The sequence below is a fragment of the Barbus barbus genome, assembly GCF_936440315.1.
Source record: "Barbus barbus genome assembly, chromosome: 41".
In the NCBI taxonomy this organism is placed as follows: Eukaryota; Metazoa; Chordata; class Actinopteri; order Cypriniformes; family Cyprinidae; genus Barbus; species Barbus barbus.
Genome location: NC_136719.1, coordinates 19,385,320 through 19,408,155, shown reverse-complemented (window position 1 = coordinate 19,408,155; position 22,836 = coordinate 19,385,320). Strand labels below are relative to the sequence as shown.

The following is a 22,836-nucleotide window of genomic DNA, read 5'->3' as shown; positions in this document are numbered from 1 at the left end:
CATTTATTCTGAATGTTCAAAAACAGTGTTTTGTTTTGTGTGTTATTTGTTTTGCTGTTTTGTGCTTTTATTTATTTATTTTTGTTTGTTTGTGTTTTGTTTTTTGTTTGTTTTGTTTTTTTGTTTTGTTTTGTTTTGTTTTGTTTGTTTGTTTTTTGTTTTGCTTTGCTTTTTGCTTTGTTTTGAATGTTACCAATTACTATAAGACAGTGTTCTACCTTAGCACAATTTAAGCTACATTTGAAAATATGGTTAAAGACGAGTCAGGTGTGTGACCATTGAGTATTTCTATATTTTGAATTAAACTTTGGTGAGTTGTAAAAAAATTTATAATCGTTTGTAGGATGATGCTTTGTAGTATTTATAGGGGATATTTTGTAGAAATTTGGATTGTAGTTTCTATGTGGAGGATTATATTTTTTATCTGATAAATTGTGGGGGGATTTTACTGTAAATGGTATTATACTGATGTTTTTGTCACATAATTTGTTTTGTATTTTCCTGCCCAGGGACAGCAGATTAAATTTAGCTCTGTAGATAATTCTGGGGCAGTTTTCTGACTGTCTATTGTCCCTGTCAAATAATGAATAATAAAATGTTTTTACATGGTCTGATTACTGTTTTCCCTCTGAAACTGAACAACATTTATAGAATGTAGTAATCGATAAAAATTAATCATATTTATCATATTGTTTGGATATTCAATTCTATGCATGTAGAAATATAAATTATGCTACATTAGCTCAAATCAAACTGATATATTTAAAGTAGCAAAATTTATGTTGCCATCTTTGCCAGATTTCATTTGTGATTGATGCTATTGAAATATAAGACTGGCAAACAATTTTCAAAATTTTGGTCTTTCCCCATTGAAGTGTATATGTAGAATGAATCATTTTCTCTAAATTAGCATAATACTTGCAAGACTAGAACATAGCTGGGCATAGCTAGGGAATTACCGAGATGAATGCAGCGTGGACTGCCTTAAAAAGGACTTTGCATACAAACATTGAAATTATGTAGTCAAAGGCCAACTGTTTTTGAGGAACAGATCTGAAAATCTCTAAGGCAGTTATTTTTGGACTGGAAAATAAAAGAAAACATGATGAAGAAGGGCTGGAACGAGATCTGCCGAGTTCGAGGCATTTACATCCCTGCTTTATTGCCGTCCCCCAGCTTGTGAAGGGCTGGGAGGCAGTAAAGATTTTATAGCGTGAGCCTGTAGTAGAGCAGGCTGATATTAAAGGGCTCCGGAGTGTTGGGGACGAGCAGTGCTGCCTTCAGCATCATGACCGAGTGCACAGTATCCATCCCTCTTACTCTACATGGCACTTTGAGGCCAGTGTCAGTCACAAACTCCGATGACCTGAATCTAAACGCCGCAGAGTGTTGTAACTCGGCACCCAAACTCAAATGGGGATTGATAGTGGCCCATGCATGCATGTGACATGAAAAATGGGCTGTAGACCCTCTCATTTCATTGTAAATGTTTACAAGCTTCAATCTCTTCAATTTAAGTTGGTGTGTATCTGTGTGTCTGAGAGAGAAGAGGAGATGCAGGGGGAGAGCAATAGAGATCGAGCGAGGGGAAAAATATGGGTTTGTTTTGGCACTGTGAACACACATTTTACTCTCTGACTAGTTTATTTGTCTACTAACGGTATCCAAAAATTGATATACACAGAGAACCAGAGGATTCTGTACATTTCCAGTCATTTCCAGTAGTGTCGTTTCCAAATTTAGGATACATTTTTTGACTGTCTTTGTCTTGCTAAGACTAATAGCTAGCATTATACACTATTTGTCACAAATACAACCAATAAATAATATTTTTTACTTGTTGCTTAAATTGACAAAATTATAACAATTGAAATTGCACACTAAACATATTGATAATCATATTTACATTGACTTGTTAGTGTAATCAAGTACACCACTGGAAATCACACAACTGAGAGACAATAAAAAAAAAAAAAAAGCAGAAATAAAGGCAACATGGTAAAAAAAAAAAAAAGTTTTGTAAACTATATATTAAAAAAAAAAGTTATTGTTTGCAAGTATTAATAAAAACCCCAGCAACATAAAAGTGCCTGAACTTATAGAAACACTAGATGACTAGATCATTTAAATGATCTGTATAGGTGTTTTTTTTTCGGCTGGTGTGGTGTGTAAGTGTGTGTGAATGTGCTTTCGTCCCCAGTTGGGGTGAGCTACACTATTCTCATAGCACAGGGTAATGAGGCAGCCAGAGAGCCCGGCAGGACTCACCAGAGCAGAGCGGGAACATGTCTGCCCAGCTGAACAGAAATCCAAGTGTCTGGCTGGGGAAACCACACTCAGTGGTCCGGTTACTGTCTCCCCTCCGAAACTGAACTAGAGTCAGTATTTTCTGGTCTGCTCTGCAAACCCAAACTACCAGCTGGTTGGGGGTCACTTGATAGTGTGATTTTTTTTGTAGGCAGTAAAAAATGTCAACAGTGTGTAAATAAATAAATAAAATAAAAATGACAAATCTTTACAGTATAACATTTCAGTATTTGTGTGTGATAGTTTGTAGTTTTGTCCAACTATACTTTTTTGTACCAAAAAGGGTGCAAATCGACCTTTAGTGTTCCCTAATTCCACATCACTTGACAACAAAACAACCAGCTGATGTTGGATCAGTTAATGTGATTTGCTTACAAAGTGCTTCGATGTATTAAAATCAGTGCCACCTTTTCACCCTCCTACTGATGTCTGTATAAACAACCAAACTGACCTTGACTTTTTGATTCAAAGCAAACTGCTGACTCTCGGTTGACCTTTCTCCTCCTGTAGCCTGTCCCTATTGATGACTCCTTCTGCGGTTTGGACATCAACCAGCCCCTTGGCGGCTCTCAGCTGGTGACAGGACACACGCTTTATACGGAAAGCCGTGATCGCATGACCTCGGTGACCTCCTACGTCTATAATGGCTACTGTGTGGCTTTCGTCGGCACCAAGAGTGGACAGCTGAAGAAGGTGAGTCTTGAGTGCAGTTTTTTTTTTTTTTTTTTTGTGGAACAGCCCTGAGAAGCTGAGATATGTACAGAATCGGACATGTTTGAGTTAAGTGGAGAAGTTGTAGATCTTTCACCTCAGATACTTGCAAGCGTTTTTGTTCGCAAACAGTGTGTCACGTTAGTTATTAATGGTGTCTTCTGGAGCACTGCTTTGAACTGCTCTACTGGCCTCATTTAAAAGTATGGATGGAAAAGAGGGAACCAGAAACTTTTTGACTAAATATTTAATACCTTTTTGTAGGATTCTTCTGGTTCTGTTCACTTTCCCAACCATAATGGCCAGCTTAAAGCGACCTCAGGGGTTCCTGTCTGCCTCCCTAGTATATTAATTTTAATAGAATGTCTTCTCAGCCAAACCCATGGAAAGGATGTAAGACACAAGAGGCCAGACATTGTTAGGGCTATCATATTGTAATCTCTTTCAGATAAAGGGCATAAAGAGAAAATGTGGTGTTAAACGCACCTTTTTGGTTGGTAATAGCAGCGATAGACAAGAAACCATCCCTCAACTTCTATTTATTAAGTAAACATGAAATGCCTTTCACTACACCTTAGATTTGATGTATATAACAAGAAACAGATGTAGATGGGTCTTACATTTATCTTTATCTTTATCTAAAATTGATCTTCATTGTGCTTACTGTTGACTCATTTTTGTTACCTACAGTACAACATAAGCCTAAAACAATAATTAAATACATTTTTAGCTAATTGGATAGATTTATTTCTGCTCTAGATGTCGCTAGCCAAAAAGAAAAATAATTTCTAATCCAGAGACAATTTAGCCTTTTTGCTTAAAGATTAGACAAATAGTTTTTTTTATAAAATAAACCAGTTTTATTTTAGTGTTATTTATATTATTATAGTATTTATTACAATTTTTAATTATATTTTATTTTTTAATTTTAGTTGAAGTTTTAGTAATTTTATGTGTTTTGGCATTATTTAAATATATTTCTAAAAAGTTTTATATTTATTTCAGTTTCAATTTTAGTAATTCCAGTGCTTAAACTTACAAATTTCATTTTTTGTTGCCAAAGCAACATTTCTAATATTTCTATTCTATTTCTATCCATTTTTCACTTTTATAAAAAAAAAAGTTTATTTCATCTTTATTTCAATTACTGAAAGTGATTTTTTTTTTTTAAACTTAACAGTAACAATACAACATAAACATGAACTGAAATGTGCACGATTAATCCAATAAGTGTTTTTAGAGAAAATAATTGGCCTCCATCTTATTTTATGTTGACTTTACAGATCTATTTTTGTGTCTCAAAATGTTTGTCCTTTATTGAGGAGCCAGTTCAGTAAGTGTTGACATGTTAGCATGTGGCTAATAGAACTGCTGTGGTTCGTAGCAAGATGAGACTACCTGCAGTAGGCAATTATGAAAATCACAAGGGGTCCGTCAGCTGCTTTTGAGACTCGTAGCCCCTTTGGGGCATGGCAGCGTTGAGTGACAGGCCAGACCCTGTTAGACGAGCAGGAACAGGCATGTCATCACCCCACAGCAGCTGCAGGAGACACCAAAGGGATGAAGACAGAGAGAGACCTGCTTTACAAATGTTGGTTTTGTCCCTCGTTCCCACCTGCCCCCTACAAACACACACAAATAACAGCTGCCTTCCCAGACGCAAGGGAGAACGGACAATGTCAAAGTGTCAAACCGAGTGTTTGTTTCATGCCGGTAGCACAGCAACGTCCAAATTGTGTTTTGTGCCTTGATTAATTAATTTATAATTGAATCAGCACTGCAATCAGGAAGTAGCATCAGAGGCATTCGCTCTCTGTAATCCTCTTGTTTTTAGTGGCTTATTAATTAATGTTATTTTTCTCCTCGTGGTTGGTGAAATTAAATTAGGCCAACGGCGCCATGCTCTTAGATGTGCTGCCGTGGCAGGTTTGTCTTGCCTCAAGCTTGCTTACATTCTCAGCTGGTGCATATCGCCGCCCTAGTGGCTAGAAAGGATAATGAAACATGTGGTGGAATTAGGGAGGTATTACCCTAAATGGAAATACTGAGCGTCTCTGCAAACTCTGAGAATTCGGTCACATCTGCACAAGGCGTAACAGTGTCGAGGAAGAGGATGAGACGGCCTTATGAGAGCTTGTGTGTTTTGGAAAGGTTAGGTTCCTATCTCAGCCCCAAAAAGTGTGTCTCTTGGAGAATACACAGACGAGCCTAGAGAGCTTAGGAAGCTGGGGTTTGTGAGAAGATTTGTTTTGTGTCAATGAGCCTTTTTCCCTGCTGTGTGACTCTGAGAATCTGGCTTCTGTGTTCCAGCTAGGGCTCGATGATAATTGGGATGTTTATTGAACATTCACCATCTATTATTTGAGAGTTCGCCAGTGTTATTCAATTAAGCAGTATCATGGATATTGCAATTATTTAAATGTGCTTTTTATTTGGCCATGAAGTTTCCTAATGACCATGTAGTTTTGTGATCCTCTCTTGTCTCTCTCTTGGCCAGTATGAACATTTTTTGAAGGATGTTTTAATATACAGATTTCAGAAGCAAAACTCACACTGGAGCTTGTTAGTTCAGTTCATTTCGATGAATCAACTGTCCGTTTAATCAAACAAAGCACTGATTCAATGATTCGCTTGCATGGTACTTTATATATATATATATATATATATATATATATATATATATATATATTAAATGTCTAATTAAAGTATATGTAGGTAAATATTAATCTAATGTAAGTAAATATTGAAACATTTAATTACTCTGTGTATTAAATGTGCACATAGTAAATATACTATAAAAATATTAATAATGATGATCATAATAATAAGAAATATGTATTTTTAAATACAGATTTTCACTGTATATATAACAAGTTAATGATAATAACAACAACAAATATTTTAATATGAAATAGTGCTGTCAAATGGATTAATCGATTAAGGTTTTTTACATATGTGTGTGACTGTGCATATTTAGGTTATATTTATACAAAAATGCACACATACATGTTTATTTAAGATATATAATATATTATTAATATAAATCATATATAAATAGATTTTTACTTTATGCTACAATTGAGGTGTTTTTATATGAAAAATTGTATTATTATTAAATTATTTTTAAATTTTTACACAATATACAGGTATCTGTGTATATGTAAACATAATCTTTTATTTTGGATGCGATTACTCGATTTGACATCACTAATATCAATATATAACTTTTTAAATGAATTTAAATGTATCATTTCCGCTATTAGCTATATGACCTAGCCCTAGTTGCAGCCATGTTGATGTTAAAGGATTTTGATGCTTTATAGACAATATACTGTTGTACAGGGGTGAATGGTTGCACCTCATCCTTTGAAGAATGGAGTCAGTTGCACGATCTCCCTATTCCTGCCCTCCAACTGCAACGGGGGGAGGGGGGGGGCGAGAGAAAGAGGGAGAAAGCGTAGCGCAGCAGCGAGAGAAGGGAAGAGACTGATGAAATGTGAAATTTAGCTCAGCTGAAGAAACCGGGCTTGCACTGCTGCCTGTAATTGGATTGGCTCCTTTCCCAAAGAGCAAACCCACCACTCTCTATTGCCACTTTCTCTTTTTCTCTACCTCCCTCTTGCTCGCTCTCACACACATACACCAATTCCCCATTCAGTCCACACAGTCCCCTGCCGTACCCTCCCTTGCTCCAAGCAGAAGTTCCATGCTGGTTGAGCTCTCTTTCTCTCTCTCTGTATCCTGGTAAAGCAGATACAGCGATCTTGCAGCATTGGCTCTTGTAGCTGGACTAGTAGCTGGACACACAAGTTGAGTAAAAAGCCCTTTGAATGAATTAATGAAAGCAGACCCAGGGTGCTATTGTCCACATTCCATCAAGCTGCTGTAGGTTATTTTCACACTCTTTTTCTGTAACTGTTTTAGGGTGAATGAAATATTGGAGAGTGTTGAATGTAAGCAACATTAACAGCCATCCACTGGACTCCGAGACTGATTAATAGCATGCAGGATTTTGAAAACACCATAACCATTTGTACTAAGAATGTAACGGCGTATACATTTTGGTCAATGCAGATAGCATTGAATATTTAAATGTAATGACTGATGAATGATAATATATGATGGTCAATATTGTAAATGTATTCTGAATTGCATTCGTACTAGAGCACTAACTTAAACTTGCACATGCTTGAAGTGAAATTGAGCATCAAAATTATATAATATATAATTATATATTTTTATTTTATAAAAATAAAATAAAAAATCATAAAATAATAATTATATAAAAACAAAAATCTTTTAAAATATGGCCTAAAGTGTCGGATTTGTAAGCGGTATTACAGTAAAAACATTTTTGGGTTTTTTTGGCTTTTATTTATTTATTATTTTTTCCATTGTCTTTCTTGGACATAAATACTACTACTACTACTAATAATAATAATAATTATTATTATTATTATATTTTTTAGATGTACATTGATATGGATATGGAAATTATTCATATGTGATAGACATTACTGTCTTGATATGCTGTCGTATCTACTGATATTTTTTATTTCATTTGGACATGTATTATGATAATACTTTTATCATTTTATTTTATTTTATTTATTTAATTATTTTTATTTTACCGCTATATTGTGGTGGTGTTCTTTATACTGTCAGAAAATGTAAGCACGTTGTGTGTGTTATAGGCTCCTGACCTTACCCCGGTGGCATTGCCCTCTGAGCTGATGGGTGGCAGAGCACTGATACTGTTCACCTCAGCAGGATTTTGGCAGATAAGGTGGCAAGGACAACAGAATAAAAAAAATCAGTGGCATTCAATGTCCCATTCAGCCATTTTGTTTAGAGGTCACGATAGCGTCTGATTTTAATGGGCATGTTAATTTACATTCAGAGGGAAAATATGCAGTTCTACCATTCTAAAATGTAACATTTATATTAAAATAACATCTTACTTGTAAACAGAACAAGATGGGCTATATTTGCTATTGAAAATACAGCCTCTTTTAGCAGTATTGCGTCAGATTAATTATAGGGCGTGAAGTTAAGTTTATATTTTGCTTTAAGTGCAAATCTCAGGGGAGAGTGTGGGCTTCCTAAGAGGAGGGGGAATACGTTAGGAGCGATCGGCCCCAGAGGGTTGCTTTTCTCTTTGATATTGTTAGAGAGGAAAAGGCCGCATGCTAAAATTAGATCTTTAAAGTTATCCCACTGGGAGATTAGCGCTGATTTCAGATGGTCACACGATCTGTACTACATTAATCCAATCAGAGCACAGGCATCGTGAACTGTGGGACTGCAGGAAACGTGTGAAATTGTGCGTGACTCAGGTTTACTAAAAAAAAAAGTCAATTGAAAAGAGCACCTGTGCTAATTATATGCGCCCCCATTAGACATCCTTCTATTTCTAATTGGTGGTATAATAAGTACTGTGATGCGAGGAGTAGTTTGCATGACCTACATGGTAATTCTACTCATGTAAAGCCCCCAAAGGGAAACTATTCTACGTCTGTGTCACAGTATGTCGTGTTGGGGAAGCTGCTTTAAAACAAGCTACTGATACTTTAAAATAGATAAACAATAGTCAGGCTGTTCTTGAAAATGACAGAAAATATTGTTACACCTGGCTTAGAGATGTAACATTATGGGAGACGACACGGCAGAATAACTTCAAGCATAATATTTATTACAACAAAAATTAACCAAAAATAACAATCACAAAGACAGTATCAGCAATATCAATCAGTATGAAATGCAGGTGAATGGATACACAAAGTGAAGTGTGGTCAGTGCTAGTGAGTGGATGCGAAACAAAACATAATGCCACAAAATTGAAGTGCGGCTCTGGCAAACTGCTCGAGCAACAGGGGAGTAGTGGCCCCGACGAACTCTCGCACCATGTTTTAATAAGAGCTATGACAAGCATCAGGTGCGCTCAAGCTCTGTCCCTTCTCTGATAAACTCGCTGATCATTTCCTGCTTTTATGAAGCCCCTCCCTCAGAAATACGCGATTGGTTAGGTGCCCCAGTGTGTTATGATTGGCTAAACCGCCTCTAGTGCGCGTCTAAACGTCTCGCCCCTCAGCTCAACGGCATGTGCTCCGGTTGTATTGTAAACAATGGCATCGTCTATATTTCTTAGCAATTTAAGCCCGATTGAGACCCAGAGAATATTAGTGAAGAGGAGTTAGTACGGCTTTTAATGGTATGTTGGTTTGTTGTTGTCTCATACTTTTAGATATGCTGTTATTTGTAAATTCTACTGCTTCTGTTAGCTTTTAATATACGGATTCACTGAGCTGATGATCTGAATGAGAGAGAGAGAGAGAGAGATGCAGAGCGTGTGCAGAGCAGGGCAACGCGAGGAACAGGATTGAGAACCGCTGCTTTATAACATTGATTTTGAAACTTGTGAATCCATTAGAATCGTTAGAAGACAGAATCGCGATTCATATATGAATAGATTTTTACGTGCACCCCTAGTTTTCTCTTCCTCTTTTCTAAAGCAGTGCAGCATGGCCTCGTCCCCTTCGTTACATGTTCCGAAGGCGGGTTTATCTGGGTTCGTGATGTAACGGAACCGGGATGTAACTCGTTGTAGTCCCTACAAGCCGTTTTTTTTTTAACTCTGCATATGAGTAAAATAGTACGGTTTAGATAAGTGCTTTTGATTGCTTCTGTGGTTTGCATGACTATAAAGCTTTATTCACTGCACAAAAAAAAAAAAAACAGCAATCTAGCATTATCATGTTATATTGCTAGTTGGTTGAAAAGCTAGCTTACTATACCATTTTGAAAACAGATGCACTACTGTTATTCTCCTGTGAAGTGTAGTTAGTAGCATCGCTATTTTTAGTTAGCTTCTTCACAGTACTGATTTTCTATGTTGTTGTTTATGCCGGCATTAACATCTCATAAACAGTGCAGTGGGCATGCATGACCAAACCGATTTCTGTCATTTTGCTTCGTTAGTTAATCAGTATTTGGTTTGGACTGTGTTCCGACAGGGCTAGGAAGAACGGTTCAGGTGGCTTCCTTCTGGCAGGCAATTGAGGCCCTAATTGGACAAATGTCTCATTGAACTGGTTAAGTGAGTTTCTGGGCACCCATCCCACTCTCCTCGACACTGACATCATCACTGACATGGTGGATATGTTCAGGACTGAAACAGAGACGCAGCGGTGATCTGCAGCTGACTGCCCACATGAAAGCAACGGCAGTTTAGTGCATCAACACGCAGCTGTGTCCGCTAGTTAGCTCAACCTCCATCGCTTCTGTCCCAGAAACACCTTTATTTTGTTCCGAGCATCCCTTGTGGTGTAAGATTGTGTCTGATGTGCTAGTTGCTGAAATCTTTGATGAGCTGGGAAACAGCTGGGTTTAGCATGTTTAGCTTTCCCAGTCTGTAGCCTCCAGATTTCACCAGGTCGTCCCTTGGATTTGGTCCGTAATGAGCCGTGGCTAAAGACGTGCTTTATTGTCTGGGATGCACAGCAGGAAAGAGAGTTGGGAATGTTGAAGGGGGGAGAAGAAATGCTTGAACATGTAACATGTTCTCCAGCACTTCTGTGGCTTAGCTTTACAGGAACTTCAGAATAAAACCATCTCTGTCTCATGAGAATACACACAAAACATGCACGTATGCTCACTGTAGCGGTATACATTTTTAAAGATCCCATGAAATTACTTGACACAGTTTTCTTTTCTATGCTGACATATTTCATTTTTTCATAGCTAAAATCTTTAGACGTACTACTTCCTGTTGCTTTGAATTGTGCAATTGCCATTGTGACTGTATCTTAACAAAAATGGACTAAAAGCCACACAACTATCATAAAACCACATAAATCTTTTTTAGAGCCTTTGCTCTCTCCAGATGTATGTACCGCTCTCTCCTCAGAGATCGGCAGAGATGATTTTTACTTTAGCAGAAACTTAATGAGTCATTTAGAAACAGGCTGTCAGCGGCAAAAACCCTCACTAGAGTTCGCCCCGCTAAGCAAAACTTGCCCAGCAGTTATGTGTTAATTTGTTTTTTCAAGGTCAGGGGAGCATCCGGCACATCGGTTTTCATACTGGTGGCATTTTCTGGACATACTGCAACACTACAACAAATTCTGCTGTTGTATGGCAACACAAATTGTTGTATCTGCAATGTTGTTGGCTGAGGCTATACTCCTGCAGTTTCATAATTACTTGAACTGAGTGCTTTTTGTAAAAGCCAAGCTTTTCTTGTTTTAATTCCATATTTAGTGTGGTCTGTCTTTATCCTTCATTTTCTGGTTCCAGAGTATTTTAGATTTAAAAAAAAAAAGTGTCAGCCTTTGAGGACAATACAGTATCTGTTGCCAGATACAAACAGCCGGGAGATGCATTTGTTTAAATGTTCCTCTTGGTTTCAGCGTTGTAAGGAAGCTTTCATTATATCGAACACAAATGAGCAAAACAATAGAACATGCGTTTCAATCATCATAACAATTTCTCACTCCTCCTTCAATTTCATGTTGAATTAGCATCAATCTGCCTGTAAATTGAATGCTTTGTCTTTATTCATGTCTCATGTCACTGCAGCCATTTTCCACAAATATGATGCAGTTTAATGTTTGATTACTTTAAAAAGTGTTATTTTTTCATATATATATATATATATATATATATATATATATATACACAAAAAAAAATATAATAAACCAGATATATTCCAATTTTGCGAAAAGTTTGTGAAATTTGTGAAAAGTAGCTGTTACATCACATTTTGAACATGTATTGTCTGAGTATAAGTGTACTGTTTTCAAACATTTTGTAGTCGTGAAAGCAGTTTTATCAGCAGATGTGTCCTGATAGCATGATCAGGTGATTACAGTAATCATTATTGTCTGCTGTGATTGCAGATGGTGTTGCACCCTCAGTGCCACCTTGCTGGCTCTCAGCGAGATTGCGAGCAATCTTCCTAATCATGTTACTGTACACTGGGCAATTCAACTTCAATTTGCCTCCTACTAATAGTGGGAGTCTCTGATTGGCTGTTGAAATTAGGAGCTGCGAGAGCACGTATTGAAGATTGGCTTTCCCTGATTTTCCAATGGGAGCCTGTTCTTAGATTAGACAGGAAAGAACCCAGTTCTTCAAGTAGTTGCAACCGCTTTATAGGCAGTCAAGTTTGGCGTTTCCATTATTGCAATGGTAGAATCACCTTTTAGAATCTGAATGTTTATAGTCTCAAATCATGATAGGTAGTGAAGCTTGATATATGTTTATTTGGTTAGCAGTGTTTTTTGGCCATCTTTAGACACGTTTTTGGTGCCTTGACCCCAGGTTGACCCATCCAACTAAAGCAGCGAAGACAAAAAGAGAGCAAGTAACTTCATTCTGCTATTCAGGCTGAGCCTCACAGTTCTTTAGGAGGGATCTCAAGCTTTCCTGTGCTGGCTCAGGACTGAAGCGCAGCTAAAGAGCCAAAGGCTGAGAGATAGAGGGACCCTGCTGTTCCTTTCACTCATCAAACACACGTCGGCACAAAGACACACACACACACCCATACACACTTCTGCCCCCAGACCTCTTCCACTTATCTTCTTGGCACGGCCTTCAGTCGGCCTTCTGTCCGCGTACAGTCGTGTGTCCGAGCCTTATTTGTGTGAGAGTTGAGTAGCAGCCAGCTGTCTTCCTTTCGCTTGTTGTGCTTCTGTGAGCTCAATGCTTCATCTTCTCTCTTTTCTGAATCTCTGTGTTTTTGTCTCTCACACTGTCTTTCTACCTAGTCCGTTACATTACCATTAGACAGCCCACCCTGCAGTGATCTCATTACTGACATACACACACACACACACCTACACACTCTCTCTCCTTCTCCACTCTCCTTTTCTTCCTAGCTGTCTTTCGTTTCTCTCCCTCGCTCTTTTTCCTGAGATTCTGCTTTTTTCTCTGTGAATTATTGTTCTTTTGTAGTCGCTTGGTTCTTTGTTTCTCCATTCGCTCTTTTTGCCACTGCTTTAAGTTTGTTTTCAAACCATGTTTTTGTACTTTGTGCTGTTAAAGAGGCATTTTAAAATCTCTGTGGATGCTCTCCTAAAGTAATATTTTTCTCAGAAATGAAATCCTGTCATCATTTGCTCAACTTTGTGTTGTTTCAAACCCTTATTACTTTCTTTTGTCCATGGAACTTAAATAGGGGGTTTAAAAGAATTGTACTAGTCGCCTTTTGCATTGAATTACAATAAATGAAGGCTTTTAAGCTGAGAAAATGAAAAAAAAAAAAAGTATGCTAAAAGTAGTCCTTTTGAAGTTTCGTATGAGAAACAGATTAAAACTAAAGTAGTTATTAGCTGAAAAAGTGGCAATGTTGAGTTTTTTTTATGAATCTTTTTTTTTTTGAGCCCAAATCTTTTCAATGAACCAGTTGATCCAGATCACCAAACCAATGAATAATTTCTTCATGAATCAGACTAATTTGATTCTTTATTTCATCTCACTTATGATTCTTGAGTTAAACTCACTTAGCTCACTGGAGGAGTATAAGTATCTATTAATAATAAATGAATTAAATTTTGATCTGAAGACTTGGAATATAGTACACTAGTCCACACGTGGACCACTTCAATGATACTTTCATCTTGCATTTCTACCCTTTTTGAAGCTTTAATGCTTCAGTCTCCATTCAAGGTACTTGCGTGGAAAAGACTAACTAGCACATTCTGCAAAATCCTCATTTTGTGTTTTCATGTAAGTTGTATGTCAGAACACTTGTCTAAACATAGCCGTTGTCTTGTTTTGTAGACTGATTGCATTCAGGAGAGTTGATTAGGTAGTTGATGCTAATGCGCTCTCTCAGGATCCCATGTGCTGCACTCTTTCGCAGCATCTGTTTATTCCTACTCTACTTTATTAATCTCCTTACTATAAACTTCTACCTCTTAATTTAATATACTTCTTATCGCTTTTCAGGAGAGCGGTACATTACCCTGTTGACTGCCAGACGTAATTGGTCTTAACGTCATGAGGTTGGTGAATTAACCTTGTGATTAGTGTCAGTCCTCACCAGAGACCTACATCCATGGTTCTTACCATTTTATTTCCCTCTTGACTAAATTCAAGATGCGGTTCATGTTATAAGCTCTGTTTCCTGAGACGTGTGTAAGAGGAGGACAGTTTGAAGGAACGTGTGTAGAATAAGTTTAGAACACCTCAGACTTTGCATACCAGTTTACATGCTTTCTGTACCAAAACAGTATTTGCATCCCAGGTCATAGTATATTGACAATTAGTTAGCCCAAGATGCCTAGATTATGCTTTTGAGGTGTTTTTTTTTTTCAAAGTTTGCATCCTTGAATGGTTTTTAAACTATTACCCACAACCCCTTTCACAACTAAATTTCTGGAGGAAATTCAAGAAGTCGTGGGTTCGATTCCCAGGGAATACATGCATTATGTTGCTTTGGAGAAAGCATGTAGATGTGTGAGGTAATATGGCAAATTGGGCTGAAAATAATTATTTTTGTTGGCGATATTATCATAGCCAGTTCCTGAAGTGAAACTGGTGCTGTTTCATCAAATAGAGATTGCATCTGATTGCATTTGACAGCGTTATGTACTGTGGTTAACATCGGGTAACGTTCAGCACCTCCATTTTGGTAATCTGTCACGTCTACTATATTATACTACACGTTCTTCCAGTGTTTGAATGAATACAGAGTGTCAAAGTCACTGTAATCCAGTCTTTCTCTTGAGGTCTAAATGTAATCGTGTGAACTAGCGATTTGGGTGGCGGTTTCCACTAACGTTTGACAATATGATCAGAACTGGTAAACCACATAAGAGAAGATCTGCACTCCCATCTCAAAGTCTTCCCACTAAAGCATTCTAAAGATTGGAGTTGCGCTCATTGCAAACAGATGTCCTTGCGGGACCTCGTTCCAGCATGTTTAGAAAAGGAAAACCTCTGTAATAACACAGAAACATTCGTTTTGTATTAGCAGGGCTGTGATGTTCACTGAGGTTTGGTTGAAGCCCAGAGCATTAGCATAGCGTGGCTAGTCATCAGTATATCGATATTCAAACAGAGCGCATGACTCACATAATCACTGCAGGGAAAGCATTTGAAATTCATTAAAATTCCTGTCAATCGTGTTGGCCTTATTGATCCACTACTGCGGAAATGAAGCAAAGTTCCATAAGCTCCTTACATAAAATTATTACCCACCTTTAGCATGGAAAGCAATGAGGCCACGAGGATGAAGAGGGTACAGGAATAGATAATGGGATCGAGAGAGAGAGAGAGCGTAAAAGCATTTTTTTGGCCTTGGTTCCACAAATAGATGTCTACTGTCCGTCAAAGTGGACAACTGGCCCGTCGCCAGACCATATTGATTTACTTTACAAAGCACTTGAATGGGCCAGATATCTGTGATTACCCAATTCATTAGTGTAGTCTCTTAGAGCAGAGAGGAAATTAGATAAAAGCTAAGCCTAGAGATGGGAAAACCTCAAATTGTCCTGCATGTGCATGTCTGGGTAGGTGGAGTGCACTTTAAACCAATTAAAACCTGCTTGGCTTTCACTACAGCAAACACTGGTGTGTGCCTGACCACCCATTACATTGTTAAACAATGGGGCAATTAATTTAGGAATAACTGTTGTTAAATCGATAGTAAAAAATTAAAGGCTGAACACAAAGGAAGATATTTTGAAGAAAGTTTGTAACCAGGCAATTTTTGGGGGCACCATTGACTTCCATAGTAGGAAAAAAAAAATACTACGGAAGTCAGTGGTGCCCCAGAACTGCTCTGTTTCCCACATTCTTCAGAATATCGTCCTTTGTGTTCAGCAGAACAAAGACATTCATACAGGTTTGGAACTACTTGAGGGTGAATTTTCATTTTTGGGTGAACTATCCCTTTAAACTCTGTCATTATTTACTCAAACTCATGTCTTTCTAAACCCATGTCTTTATTTAGTAAAAAAAACAAAAAAAAAAACAAATGAAGATGTTTTGAAGAATGTCCTGGCTTCTCACTTTCTATACATGGAAAGTGAAAGGGTGCTGGAGCTTTCAAGCTTCAAAAAATGACAAAAAAAGCACCATAATATGAATACGTATGACTCTTCTGAAGGCATTTGATAGCTTTGTGTGAGAAAGAGAGAAAATGCCTTCCACCGTAGCTTATTCACACGCTCATTTCTTCTATAATTTTGGAATTTCTTCTAAATTGTTTGTAAAACAATTCCTGTGTACAATTTGCATCATTTTGAAAGAAATCTTTTCATTTGACAAAAGAACATAACAAATTCCGTACATGTTTCATGAATGCGTAGTTATCGCACAAGTAGGGCTGCTCGATAATGACAAAAATCATAATCACGATTATTTTGGTCAATATTGTAATCCCGATTATTTAAAATGATTATTAGTGGGCCATATGTCCAAAACTTTATATGAAGGATTTATTTAAAGATAGTGATATATATCAAATATATATTTTCTGTAAATAAGGTTGCTGTGACATCTACTTTTTAGAGACCAGCGAAATGTCACAATTATCCACAGTAGAATACCAGAGTAACTAGTTAAAACAACAACAACAAAAAAGGTCCTCAAAATTATTGAAAATAATTCAACTGCCAGTAATAAAAAAGCAAAGGAATACAATAGGATCAAAAAGACAAATGAAACAAACTGTGCTTTATTTAATTTTTTTAATGCAAGTCTAAAGTAGCTATTCAGTTAACAGCCTACTAGAAAAATTGAATAACAATGTAAAATAAAACAGCATAGTCTTCACTGTAAGAATTAAACATCCTTTGTTTCGCATGTTCTCTGTCACGCTTTTAAAAACAAAAATAAATCTAATCAACTTAAATAAATCAAGCACGTCCCATTTTGCAAAAGTCTCGTTACATGATTTTACTGATTTGCACGTGAAATTGGCCTTTTATGGAGGAACGAAAGGGCACCGCTGGAAAGGGGCGGAATGGGGCGCAATAATCATTTTATCTCGATTACTGTATTTTCATAATCGTTGGAGGCCGAAATCGAAACTGAATTTCGATTAATTGCACAGCCCTACGCACAAGGATGTGTTGCAATAGGTTTGATGTCAGTGATGTTAAACTCCATTAAGTCTGTGGTCACATTTTGTTGTTCAGGTTTAATTTTATGATTGAAATCTACTCGTTTTAATAGGAATACAAGCGATTGGGATTTTCATGCGAGGACGAAAGATTTCCCTACGCGTTTTTCTCAACAAGTTCAGGTTGGTCACATGGCTTCATCGCACTGACCAACAAAGAGCTGAATCATTTGAAAGCGATTTCTATGAGAGCTATGCAACTGACAATGAAAAATTTTGCTACCATGTTACCTCACCTTCAGTTATGACGCATATTTGAATGTGCATAAATATTTGCAATAAAGATAAAGAGACATGCTTCCCTTGAGTGGAAATCAAAAGGACCTGTCGTCAGTCATTTGTGTGGCGCTGTGATTTGTTGATGCTGTTGTGTCTTTATCAGGTTGCTTTCAAGCGAGGCTCTCTGGCTAAAAGCCTGAATTATGTTTTTTTTAACACAAAAAACACATTGTTTGTGCTTGTGTGAGCGTTTTTCCTTCTTTTCTTTCCCTGTCACTTTAACTAACACCTTCAAAAACTTTCATCTTGTTTGGACCGTGTCAACAATCAAAGCAGCTTTGTATCTTACACGTCTTACTTATGAACTCATTTCAGCTGACAAGATGTATTGTGTTCGCTGGTGCCATTATTAGCGTCAAAAGACTTTATAGCGGCAGTGTGGTGATGTGTTCTACTGAGAACTTCATTGTAGATCATTAACACTTTCTTGAAGCATCTAGAAAGAAACACCATGTGACTAGGTTTAGTTTGGCTGCCCCATAACGTTCTCTCAGAGATTTCTGTGGTGTTATGGAAGGTTTTTTTTAGCTGCTATCTGAGTGTTATTGGTAATTTCCTGTCTTCTCTTGGCCTGTCCACCTCTTTCTCTGTCTTTATCGCCAAAGAGACAGCATTCAGACACCATCATCTCTAATGAATTGTGATACTTATCTAATAGCGTGCGATAATGTTTCAAACGTCAGGTAATAATGTCTCCTTCACTAAGTAATTACTTACCCCAATCCTCCTGTTCAGCCGGCTGGCTCGTGGCAGACTTCCCTGTGACGTCACACTTCCATGCGCCTAATGCAAACTGACAGGCTCACCTCGTTCATGCATGCCAAATGCACTTGCAGTCATTTAGACTAGCATAAAAAGGAAATGCTTACTTGCTTGCAAATTCCCTAATAATGCTCTGCTTCGCAACTTAATAACGTGTGTTTTATTTACTCAGGGTACCTGGGATGTTACATTGAAACATGGTGTGTGTTCACAGTGTGTGTGTGCACTTGGATGAGTTAAGTGCAGAGCACAAATTCCGAGTATGGGTCACCATACTTGGCCACTTCACTTCTTAATCAGCAAATGTTATTCCAGTGAAATGAAAAAAAAGCGCTATACAAATAAACTTGAACTTGAACACTGCAATGTTACGTTTAGTTCATGCATTAGATATCATCAACACTACTTTTACAGCATTTGTGTGTCTTTTTAACCAAGTTTGAATTATTTTATTTATTTAGTTGTTTAGTTATAACTACTTAACTTTAACTAGTTTAACATTTAAGTTATATAAGTTTTATTAGTAATTGCTTTAACTTAACATTCATGCTATGTTGAACAAAATTTGTGCAAATTAATGTTTTTCTATTTTTATTAATATTTTCTATTTTTATTAATGTTTTTCTATTTTTATTATTAATAATGTTTTTCTATTTTTATTAATAATTATCAAAAAACTTCTTTTTTTGATAATTGCTTACTTAACTTGCTTAACATTAAATGGTATACAGTAAGATTAAGATTTTTCTGTTTGTATTACTGTAATAATAGTTGTAAATTAACATTTATTTTTTGTTAATTATTTATTAATAATTGCTTCACATTTTTATTTATTTACTTATTGATGTATTTATTTACTTATTTATTTCTAACAAATTGAATGATACTGTAAAAGTGTTTCAGAACTAATAAGAATGGTTGTCTTTTTTGCAAATAGATCTTGCTCAGCATCTACGACATTCTTTTTATTGAATGCTAGGATGAACTTGATCTTCAGCATTCAAGGAAGATGCAAACAAACCTGTTGGTTAAAATTAAGTCCAATCCTGTTTTTATTCACTCGCAAATATATTACTGAAGCAAAAAGCTCATGTTCAAGCTCACCCAGAATACTGAGCGATTTCCACTACAGGCAGCAGAGCCCAGATGAAATATTTTTATTTGTGGTTCTCATTTGGAATCCTGTGCGAGTAGCTCTTTCTCGGCACTGCCGGCTTTGGGCTTTTTCATTATGTTTTGCCGGTGAGTCAGTCCAGAGGGCAACAGGAGTGCTAGTGCACAGAGCAAGGTCAGGGCCATGTAATCCCATTACACAATCAGAGAAAGAGACAGGAAATGCCAAGCACTGGGCTACAACCCGGGCAGGTCTGTGTATGTATTTGTGAGTGTGGTGTATAATATCTAATAAGCTGTGGCATGTGAGGTTAATGTCCCATCCCAGTGCAAGGCTTGGTGGTTTTGGATACATGTTCCACACTAACATGGCTAACATTGCCGGCACTGATGTCATCCATTAAAAGATAATCACCTCCGGTGCAACGCCATCACAGCGATTTCTCAAGAGGCCAAACAAGGGCAGCCATGCATTCATAGTCGAACGTCGACTATGTGTATTCAAAGCACAAAAAGAAGATATGTTGCTTGTGATTGGTTCTATGGACTAAAAGATGGGCCTTTTTAGGAAAGTATAGTGGTACAGTGATGGTGTCAGATGTTAATACCATGGTACTTTTAATGTATGCTGTAGTTACTGTATTAATGTGCTTTTGCATTTATATGGTTTTGCAAGTTATACCCAGGTATACCATGATTCTGTCTCTAAAAAGCAAATTATTAATGTACCAAAAACATGGTAACACCTTTGTTCTTTTGTGTAAGCGTATGCAAAGATTGTTGGATTGGTGCTGTTGGTGTGTTTGGCACACACAGTTTGGCTCGGCTCGAAGCAGCTGCTGGTCCTGCAGGGGGTCCAGACCCACGGGCTGTGTGGGTGTGTGTGGTGTAGATTTGGACCCTGACCTGTAGTTTGTTTTTCTGTCACCCTCATGGAAAGCTAGTAAACAGCAGCCCTCCGGGCTGAGTAAACCCAGAGAATGCTCCATCATCAGTTCAGTTGCTGTCTGTACGCTCCCTGGGCATCAATGAAACTGCACTGGCCCCAATATCTCCCTGATCTTCTGTGAGGGCTTTCAGAGATGTTTTCTCTTTGCAATTTCCCCCACAGAACCAATTAAGATTTCAGCTATACTTTCATTATGCAGTAGCATCAAATCAGCATTGTGTAAATCGTCTAACTAGCGGCAGAAAGCGTCCTGTCCTCTCCTTCCCTGCAGGTATGCGGTGTTTTGACGCTGAGTGTGAGAGCTGAAAGGTGTGCGGTGGATCGGGTGACAGTCTTGGCTTCCTGGGTTGCCCCCGTGTAATGAGATCTGTCTGATGTTTGGGCTACTCTCTCTCCAGAGCGCTGTCTGCTTTAGACAGGGTCACACTGAGCAGCGTGACAGAGATAAGATTAACTGTGTTGCACAAGATCAGGTTTCAAGCACTCGAATGCTGACTTTCTCTATCTTTCTTTTTTGTCCCCCACCTTCTCTTTCAGTTGTCTTTCTGATAATCATTAAGGGCTCTTCAAATATAAGTTGTTCTGATTTCCTATATCATAATGTCTGTCTCATAATTGTATTTAACATTTAAGATACATTACCCTGCCTGCTGTCCAATACAATAAATTAATTGGATTTAATATACATTATTCTGGGCTAAACAAATGAAAACACTGTATAAAAATACATAATATACATTATTTAAATAAAGTAGTGCTGGGCATCCAAAATAAAAGTTTTTGTTTATATAATATATGTGTGTGTACTGTGTATATTTATTATGTATATATTGTATAAACACACACATACAGTATATTTTTTTGAAAATATTTACATTATATATAAATATATTTAATATATATATTTTTTTTTTCTTAAATATGTACATGCATGTGTGTGTATTTATATATACATAAATATACACAGTACACACACATATTATGTACACAAAACTTTAATTCTGAATTTATTTATTGACGTGTTTATTTATTTATTTTGGATTTACTTTTAGTTTATTTTGTTTAGTAATATTTTTATTTTTTTACTTTTTTTTATTTTTAGTTCTTTAAAACCTTCAGCTGTTTTTGTTTATTATTATTTTTATTTGTTAAATATCATATTTTGTATATTATGGTGGGCCAAACAAATTAAGAAAATAACTAGACAAGTAAATATAATGCAGTATAATAAGTTATACTATGATATAAATGTATAATCCAAATCTAAAAGTGCTAATCGTGAATATAAAAATCCTAATATATAAATGCATTTCAGAACTATGTATGTATGGCTGAATGTGTGTATTGCTCAGACATACTGATAGTTTTAATTGATAGAAAATATTTTAAATATACATTGAAAAAAATACCTCTTCTGTTTTGTAATTATGTATCTTTATTCAAGCTCATGGAAAGTTAATAGTGCACAGTCTGTTGGCCGCCGACAGTTGTTTTATAAGCAAGAGGACGAGGCCCAACAATAACGTCTAAAGGGAAAAAAATGCAGACCGCTGGGATCATGTAACCAACAATGGCAGCGATGGCTTCAGCTGTAGAGCGGTTACGCAGGCTGCTATTGTTGCCTCGTGAGATATAGAGGAAATTGTTTCTCCTTTCAGACCACAATGACTTCCCCCATAACAGAATCATCTTCGACTGTCAGAGGAGGAAAATAATATATTTACACTGCAGGCATCTGTTGTCTGCCTGTGTTTTTACTTCCCTCTCTCGCTCTTCTGTATTTCCAGCATGCTCTTTCTACTCAACTTTAGAAGGGATTTGGATTTTGCATCAGTACCGTCATCTCATATCAGATTTAAAGTAGACAGTGTGGGTTTTAAAGGGTGAACTGGAGAATTTAGTCATTTTCTCGGCTCCATGCCTCTGTTTTCTCTTGCTCTTTCTCTTTTTACCCTGAAATGGGCCTCAAGAGATCATTATAGGATGCATTTGTAAATATATCTACTCTCCTCTTGTTCAACATCCTCCACACAAGCCGCAGCTAAACAGAAAAGGCTTCACTATATCTGAGAACAAAACAATTGATTCGGCTTATACACGCCAGCCACAAAGACCTAATAAAGAAACCATAAAATAGACAGTAAATGCAGCAGCTTTTTGTCTAACGGGTCCATTAACTTTTTAAGAGTCTTGAATATTCTGTTTTCCATCCTCTTCCTCACACAGTATGCATTTTCTTGGCTTCTTGTTTTGAGAGTGCCAAGACTTGTTAAAGGAACATTCTGTCATCATTTACTTGTTCTTTATGCTGTTCCAAACCCATGTCCAAACCAGTTGAAACATCTTTCAAAATATCTTAATTTGTGTTTTGAAGAAGAAACTAAGTCATGAGGTTGAGTAAATGATGACAGAATTTACATTATCTCTTTAAGTCATACAAAAATTACAACTTTCAGCCCTCTAGGAACCTCATTAAGATGCATTGCTGATCCAGTTGTATAGGGACGTCAAGTCCCACAATGCACTTGACCCGAAAGAGATTGCATTGCCCTCACTGCTTAATGCCAATGCAGTTCTACTGAGG

The 22,836-nt window shown here is 37.0% G+C and overlaps 1 protein-coding gene across 1 annotated transcript in view; it reads left to right on the top strand.

Annotated features, from left to right (window-relative positions):
* Positions 1-22,836, top strand: part of LOC306860340 (plexin-A2-like) — a gene marked incomplete at both ends in the record, with an annotated part of 174,331 nt that overhangs the window by 3,290 nt on the left and 148,205 nt on the right. Inside the window, one exon of the mRNA XM_079401989.1 lies at positions 2,818-3,000. Within this exon, the coding sequence (XP_079258115.1) occupies positions 2,818-3,000 (183 nt within the window). The remainder of the gene's footprint in view (positions 1-2,817; positions 3,001-22,836) is intronic.